The following is an 8,646-nucleotide window of genomic DNA, read 5'->3' on the forward strand; positions in this document are numbered from 1 at the left end:
AAGGGCAGCTGCTGTTTTATTGGGAGCACCATTAGCTCTGCCAGGGAAGGGGGTGGGCATGCACTGGAGGAGAGAGGCCTGGAGTCCCACCTCAGAGACCCTGACTCCAGCCAGCCATAAAGGCAGGAGGGGGCAGGTCACATTGACTCTCCCAGCCCCTGAAAGCAGAGCAGAGAGGTGGAGGGGGGGCCTAGCTCCAAGTGTTCACGGCTTGGGCACCAGCTCCGGCAGCCTCAGCATCCCTACCAAACCCCTGGCCTGCTCTGCTCCATTAAAGGAAGGACCCAAGGAAGGAGGCTGCCACGGCTGGCCTGACCCATAGCTGGTGGGGCTGGGGAGGGCATAGGAGTGGGAGGGAGAAGGGGTTTTTAGGATAGGAATGACAGGTACAGAGAGAAGGCCAGGAGACTGTAGGAGACTTCCCAGGGTGGGGCAGTGCTGGCAAAGAGGTGGGCCACGGCCACATTGGGGTTGTCCTGGGTGGGCTCAAACCACTTCTGCAGGCATCGCCCACTGTTCCTGCCCTCAGGGCTTGCCTTGAATGAGTTGCTCCAAATCTTCTCGCACAGGTCAGCGGGGGTGGGGAAGTAATGGGGGAAGGGGTGGCAGACGGCCCTCGCAGGGCAGCGGTTCTTCCCTGGGAGGGGGCGGGGTGGGGGGAATCGAGGCACAAAGTTACCTCCCAAGACTCCCACCCTCACGTCCCCATCCCTTGCCCTAGGGGAGCATAGGGAGCTCGTGCTTGCTGCCAGGTGGGGGCCCTGTCAAGCGCCACTCACCCCGACTCCAGTCCCAGTCGCCGTGCCAGTTGGACTTGCACGTGTAAGATGTGCGACAGTCTTCCCACCACTGCTCGCAGTCCTCCTGGCAGAGTGGCACATCCAGGATTCGCTCTCCTGGCCCAGCCAAGTCCATCTGGGTGCAGGCATAGCAAGAGACAAGAATGCTAATAGCCAGGATCCAGGGATGATCAGTAGCTACAATGGTACTCTGCCGGTTACCGTTGGAAGATACAGTACAGACTCCTAGATACTGACTCCTAGGAAGTCTGTAAGCATTCCTTTACAAATGAGCACAATGAAGGGCACCTGGGCGGCTCCGTCATTTAAGCGTCCAACTCATGATTTTGGCTCAGGTCATGATCTCACAGTTCATGGGAGAGAGCCCTGCATCAGACTCTGCACTGACAGCAGGGAGCCTGCTTGGGCTTCTCTCTGCCCCTCCCCCACCTCTAAATAAATAAATAAACTTAAAAAAAGAAAACCAATGAGAACAATGAGGCTAAGGAGGCTGAATGGTTTGGCCCCAGCTACACAGCTTCCTACATACAGGAGATGGGATTCAAAGGCAGAAAACCTTGGATTGCGAGTAACTTGTTCTGCGAGTGTTCCACAAGACAAGGAAACGTTTCTAATAAATTTTAACTTGATAAACGAGTGATGCCTTGCAACATAAGTAGTACATGACACGGAATGTCACATGATCACAGCTGAGCCAATGGTTCTTGAAATTCACTTTGATATACAAGTGCTTTGGATGGCAAGCAAGTTTCCAGAATGAATTCTGCTCGCAAGCCAAGGTTTTAGTGTCGTCCCTTATCCTAAAGTTCTCATTGGTGCTCCCCTATGCTGCTCTTTGGGGCCCAGAGGTGGCTTTCTCTCCACTTTTTTCCCCAACCCGGCTTCTGACTCTGCTCTGGTCCGTAGGGGGACAGCGTGTCCTGCTCCTGCTAGCATCATGGACCTCAGGCTTTTAGTAACAGGGCACTGTGTGGATGTGCCTCTGCCTCCCCAGCCCAGCCTTCTGACCTTCCGGATCCAAGGTCCCAGGTTTGGGGAGCACTCATAGAAGCAGATGGCCTGGATGAAGTGCTTCTCACAGCCTGGCATCATCAACCCACAGTGAATCAAGCTGAAGTTGTAAAGCAGGGACACATCGAGGTGGGCTTCCCAGCTTGTGCTGGCCGTGCAGCAGGCATTGTCTTTCCAGGGGGTGCACTGAAGGTGGAAGAAGAAGCAAAAGGCAGGGGGTTTGATAAGAGGCAGGCGACGGAGGAGTGTCCAGGGCAGAGAGGTAAAAATGTCCCCTAGAAGAGGGCCTGGGCAAGTGGGAGGACTTCAGGCCAGCAATGCCCATCTAGAAGGAATGGTGATAATATGTCAATATTTGTAGCCAAAGGGCTCCTGCACACCAATCTCCCTGCCACAGGCTGCTGCCATTCCCTAGAAACAGGGTTTCCAGGATCTCAGCTCCTAAAGGCAGCAGAGGAACCCCACAAGACCCAGAGGAGTGTGGGGCTGCACTGGATGGGAGGGCACCAGAGTTGAGAAGAGCTTATAGGTAAAAGTCAGCTCCACAACTCCTCCCGTGTCCCTGTCAGTTGCCTCTAGGGGTCTGGGGAGGAGTCACCTGAGTCATAGGTCTCCCCGGTGCCTATGGGTAGGAAGGCTAAAGAAGGGGGACCTGGTTTGTTTGAATGTATGCTGAACCAGTGATGGACCTCTTGGATCACTATCTGCCCCTGCCCCTGTCCCCCAAGTGGCCGGGCAGCTCAGGTATGGGGACGTGGAAGCACTCAACAGTTATGATCTCAAAAGGCCAAAGTGTCCCTCCAGTGGTCTTTGCCCAAATCCCAACATAAGGAACCAAATGAGTGAGGGTTGGTGATGGTTCAGAAGCCATCTTGGCATTTGTGTCCCTTCCCTGATCTGCCACAGCAGCCTCACTCCCGTCCCCCGGCAAGGTCTGGCCTCTGTACCTCATCGTAGAGCTGGTCTTCTGGGCCAGGCTCTCGCTTGTGGTGTTTGGTGTTCATGCAGACATTGAGCAGCTCGTCCCCAGCCCAGATGGGCACGACTGTCCACAGCCGTAACACAAGCTGCCACCACCGTCCCATGGCCTACTACAGAGAGGAGACCCACCTGCTTGTGTGATAGACAGGACGCCCACTCCGTTCTCTTTACTCTCCCAGGGAGTGAGTGTGGGTTTCAAGGCTCCCTCCCTCAAGTGATTATGACACTCTGGCTGCCCCTAGGACCTCTATCTGAGGCAGCATCATAAAACGTCAGGGCAGATGAAACAAACCTGAGAGTTCTGATGCCCACCCCCAACGGATGCACAGACACGTGAGTGAAATCCCAGGAAGAGGCCAGCCCTGTGGTAAGGGAGGGTCTGGTGAAATGGCTCCAGCCTGCTCTGGGGGAGCTTTTCTTGGTCCCTCCCCTTCCAAGGCAGACTTTCCAACTCCATGACATACGGGCTGGAACTCAGAGCTTTAATTCTGGGTGAGGAACAGAGCAAATCACCAGATTCTACAGGGGACAGAGGGCATGGTGGGACATGGTAGTGTGACAAGTGCAATCCTTACACCATCGAGAGCCAGCCGTGATGGCAGCCGCTCTGCCTCCACCAGCTCCAACCCATCACAACCCTCCTGAGCAGGAGCCTGGGCACCCAGAGCCAGGGAGCATGCCCAGGCAGTCAGATGTGCCGGCCTTGTGCACCCAAAGTCAGGTCCTCACCACAGGAGTGAGAAGGCTGACTTTTCCCTTGATGTTTGTTGAGCACCGTGTTTCCCACTCTGTTCTGGGCAGTGCTGGTAATGTGAGGGAAGGAAACAGGAGACAAAAAGAAGAAAGGCAGAAGAGCACTGTGTCTCAAGTGCCCAACACTTTGGGAAACAGGGCTCCCTCAGCCTTCACCCACCCAGGACCCCTTGGCTCCCACAGTCCCCCAGGCCTTGCAAGAGGGACCACGGACCCATCAGAGTGAAATTGAAAACCTCTGGTCTCACCTGAGTTTAGAGCATCAAGCAGGCTGGGGATGGAGACCCCGTCCCGCCTTCCAAGCCTACCCTCAAGTCCAAATCTGCGGCTGCCCCCCTCCAGTCTCAGGCATAGCTGCAGCCATCCCGTATCTTTAAAGAATCTGGTGCATCAGGGGAATTAGAGGAAAGATGCTCCTCCTTCCAGTGCTTTCTTCATACTTACTTTCATAGCAGGAGCCGCTCCCTCCCACCTCCAGAGACTGGAGGCTGCCATCTTGCTCATTTATCACCCACTCCACTTCCTACCAGCCCAGGTGCAAATACAGAGCTCCAGGTGGCTCCGGTTAAACACATCCATCTCACCGAGGTGAAGGGGTCTTCTGTGGTTGGAGCCCGAGGCTTTCACTTACTCAGAGAAGCAGAGACCAGGTAGTGGGTAGGATCCCGGGCTCTGGTCGGCTACTGACTTCCGCTCTTGGCTCTGCTCCTTGCCAGCTGGATGACCTGGAGGAAATGCCAAACTCTCTAAGTTTTCCTATCTGTATAGAGGGCCGTTTTATAACAGAGATTGCTGGGGGAACGCAGTGAAACAGAAAATACACCATACGGACTTGGCATCGTGCCTGGCACAGAGTAAGTCTTAGCGGCTTTAATTCTTTTCCTTTCTCCTGTGCGGTGTTTCTCGCCCCGTTCCGCAGCTCTACCTGCCCCTTTGTCAGCTTAGTTACCTGGGATGCACCCTCTGGTGGCCTGAGTAACAGTGACCTCTGTCAGCCCACAGGAGCTAAGGCTCCTGCCAGGGAACAGGCATGGCAGCACAGTGACCCAGAGATAAAGTGGGGTCTTGGAGACCCAAGAATTTAAAGGTGTGACCAAAGCCCAAACCAACAAAACCAAAAAAGTCCCTCCACAGCCCACAGAACTGTCTCCCCTAGCATGCAGAGACCCTGTCCTGTGAAATATTCTGCAAGTGTCCTCAGCAGTGATGATGCACACAAGAAAGTCCTTCTTAACAAGGAGAGGCTGGGAAACTATGACAGGACTCTTGGGAGAGTCTCAAAGGTAATGAAAATGCTGGAAAAGGAGCCCCTCTCCTTGCCTGTTTCTTGAACCCAGTCCCCTCTCCAAGGGACAAGCAGCCAAAGTGGGTGACATGTTACCAACACATAGGAAATGAGAACAATAAAAGCGTTTTTATATTTGAGGGAAACAAAGCCCCTAGAAACGACCCCCAAGCTGAATGCCCTCCTTGATTTAACTGTGGGGAGGCTGAGGCTCAGCGGGGGAGTGGGAGAGCTAGGATCTGAACTCAGGTCAATACCCCATATCTGATGCCTAAGGACCAGCTGACGGGGGCAGCCTCCAAGACTGAAGGGGTAGGTGCCATCCAGGTCTCAAGCGAAGTCTGTGTTTTAAAGAGTCAAATGCCACCATCAGATTGTGTGTTGGGAGACCTGTGCCAGCTTTATTTGGGAACAGCGATGGTTACCGGCCCAGCCTCCCGAGTCCCTGCCTTAAGCAGTTAGGAGTCCTCCTTTCAGGGTCCGATACCAAACAGTAACTGCATTTCTGAAGCCTGGGTCTCTTTCCACCAGCGTCCACTCAGCAGGGGCAGAGCAGACAGGCCTGTCCTGTTCAAGTCCTGACAAACACTCATGGGCAGTAAGCCTTGAGGAGGAAAGAGCCTTGGGGTTTAACATTGAGTTGGCTGTAAACTGTGGACGTGCCAGGGACAAGAACCCAGAAATGAAGCGCAGGAGTAATTACTGAAATGTAAAACAGGTCCTCTGATAAACATTCTTCACGTGGAGGGAAGGAGGACGAGGAGGGGCTCGCTAACAGTCTCTAGGACAAGGCTGTAGGAAATGAGCTAAAATTACAGTCTGTGCGGGTTCCGGGGGAGGGAGGGATTATGGAGGCTGCCTCTCGGAGAACCATCAGGCCAACATCTGCTCCAGCAAAAAGGCAGTTAGCAGCCCTTGAAGAAAACTCATTTTTGCTCTATTGTGATTGAGTCTTCCAGAGAAATCTGTTTTGTAACTGAAAGCTGATAAATTAAAGCTGGCTGTGGATGAAGCCATTGAAAGCTGCTAACCCCAAACAATTTTACTCTAAAGAAACAAAACAGAACACTTAAATTGATGAGAGCAGAGCAGCTCTCAGAAAGCAGCTCTCAGAGACGTCTGACGGGAGGGAGAGCTGGGCAGGACGGCCCAGCAGGCCACCACGCATGCACGGTAGGAGCCCCTCTCCGGGTCCCCCCCCTGCTTGTGAGGTCGCCCAAGGTGCCCAGCCCCACTGAGTTCTGAGAGCAGACTAAGAAGGCAAGACTTCATGTCAGGAATCTCCTGGTGAGAATCTGAAGTCAGAGGCCAGCTGAAGGGGACATTGGTGATTCAGAGTTCTTAATGGGCCTCATGAGTTCTTCTTTTCACCCCAAAATCTATTGGCCATCTTTGACTCGACCCTTAATTGGTGTGTGGCTAAGGCAGGTTTGTTTATCTCTAGTCCTCCTTCCCTCCACATCCTTTCCATCACCAAACTGTTGATTTAGTTTCCAGAGTATCTTAAAAAATTTTTTCTTTAATTAAAACACAGAGAGAGAGAGAGAGAGAGAGAGAGAGAGAGAGAGAGAGAAAGGGAGAGCATGAGCAGGGGAAGGGCAGAGAGACAAGGAGAGAGAGAGAGAATGCTAAGCAGGCTCTGTGATATCAGCGCAGAGCATGGGCTCCATCCCATGAACCGTGAGATCATGACCTGTGTCAAAATCAAGAGGTGAACACTTAACCAACTGAGCCACCCAAGCGCCCCCCTCCCAAAGGATCTCTTCAATCCAAATTCTTTTATCCCTGGTTCTTCCCAATTCCTGGGCTGTGACCACGCCTTGCCTCAATTACTAACTGGCTCCCTTGCCCCTTTCCAAAACCTTTATCCAAGCAGCGGCCAGAGTGATCTAATTTCCCAGTATTTTACTATGAAAGTTTTCAAACATAAGGAAAGTTGAGAGAATTTTACAGTGAGCCCCCATATAACCACGACTTTGATTTTGTCATTACCCTTTTGCTATATTTGTCCCACATCTAGCTAGCCTTCTGGTCATCCATCAGTCTTCCTTTTGGTCACCAACATCCTCCTAAATAATTTGTGCATCCTTATCATTAACCAGAGTTCAATATTTGCCTGCAGGTTTTTTCGCTTCAAATTATTTTTTTTTAATGTAAAGATGATTGGGGCACCTGGTTGGTTCAGTTGGTTAAGTGTCTGACTCTTAGGTTCAGGTCATCTGGGTTTGCGAGTTCGAGCCCTGTGTCCAGCTCTGTGCTGATACCTCGGAGCCTACTTGGGATTCTTTTTCCCTCTCTTGCTGGTGCGCGCTCTCTCTCTCTCTCTCTCTCTCTCAGGCACACACACACACACACATACACACACACACAATAAATAAATAAACTTTTTTTTTTTTTAAAGAAGGTAAAGATTAAGCTACTCCCATGTTTAAAACCCTTGTAGGCTTAAGGTAAGTCCCAACCTTAACATGTCACAAGAACCCTGTTTAATTTGGTCCCTATTTACTTTTCCATGCTAACCTGTGGTCCTTTCTCTCACCTGCCTTGCAGGCAATCCTCACCCTTCAACATCCCTAACTTCCCATCACTCTCCTTTGCCTGGCTGTTCTCTCAGAGCTCACTCTCTGTGACTGGTAACTCCTACTGACCCTTTAGCTCAGAGGACAGATGGCTACTCAGGGAACTTGTGTTGTTCCCCCCAGGATTGGTGAATTGTTCTCTTGGGGTCTTATGCTTGTCACCGACGTGGAATTTACCACAGGAGTACTCACAGTACCAAACACAGTGCCTGGCCCAGAGTGACTAGTCAATACATGTTTGCTGAGGAAATTGGCAGAAAATACCTGCATAGAATAAAACTATCCACGCGCTTCCCTAGGTTAACCTGACCTATCCTCTCTCCTTGCCCTTCCGTCTTCCCTCCCTTCCTTTATTCCATCCTCACCTGGAGTTTAAAATGACCTCTCATTTTCTGTTCCCTGTCTTCTCTCCTCACCATCCTCTTTCTCTCCCTTTTCTCCCCCTTCTGGCCTCCCTCCCCCTCCGACTTCCACCTGGGAACATCTACAGTTTCTGGTGAGTTCTGTGAGATCTCAGTGCGTCAGTGCCCTTTCATCACCATGTGAAGAGACCACTTTCTAGGTCTAGCCACCACAAAAGGAAATGAGTGTGAAGCCTGTCAGTGTTGAAGAGAGTCCAAGCAGGTTGAAACAGAAAAACATCAAAGTCCCACCAGAAAGTGATTAGCTGATAATCGGAGTTGGAAGAAAGGTATGTCACAAAGAACAAATGTCTTTACTCGCCTACTTATTTCTCTTCTCAGGCTGCTGGATTCTTTTCCCTTCAACACGGTTTCCCCAGTGCCAGCGTCTCACTGTGACATCCAAACCAGGCTGCTGCCGGGCGGCTGGGAGATAGGTTTTAAGAAATAATTAAGGTTTGCAGTTTTAAAATGTGCAGCTGAAATCAATACATTGTCTCTCTCAATCCTCCTGGCATCCCTCCCCGCAAATATCTCTTGACCTGAAGTTTCACCCCAGCTACAAACCTCTCTCTCTCTCTCTCTCTCTCTCTCTCTCTCTCTCTCTCTCTCTCTTTTCCCAGGCTTGCTTCCTAAAAACACACCTGTGTGTGTTCATTGTGGCTTCTTTGTGTCACCTCACATTCATTTATGAACCATTGGTGTTCAGCTTCTGCTTGCCATCCCGTGGCATCCACTCTTGCCAACTTCACTAACAACCTCCAAATTGTTCTACCCTAGTTGACCTCTCAGCTGCCGTTGGCCAACAGAATCCCTCCTACCTTCTTAAAACTCAT

The 8,646-nt window shown here is 51.5% G+C and overlaps 1 protein-coding gene across 1 annotated transcript; it reads right to left on the bottom strand.

Annotated features, from left to right (window-relative positions):
- Positions 1 to 368: 368 nt before the first annotated feature.
- On the bottom strand, positions 369 to 2,896 carry IZUMO1R (IZUMO1 receptor, JUNO). The gene is made up of 4 exons (XM_030333311.1): positions 2,759 to 2,896; positions 1,790 to 1,997; positions 780 to 917; positions 369 to 637 (listed from the first exon to the last, which is right to left on the bottom strand). The coding sequence occupies exons 1-4, from the start codon at positions 2,894 to 2,896 to the stop codon at positions 369 to 371; spliced, it is 753 nt and encodes a 250-aa protein (XP_030189171.1).
- Between the last annotated feature and the right edge of the window lie 5,750 nt (positions 2,897 to 8,646).

This window comes from Lynx canadensis, chromosome D1 (assembly GCF_007474595.2).
Source record: "Lynx canadensis isolate LIC74 chromosome D1, mLynCan4.pri.v2, whole genome shotgun sequence".
Taxonomy (NCBI): Eukaryota; Metazoa; Chordata; class Mammalia; order Carnivora; family Felidae; genus Lynx; species Lynx canadensis.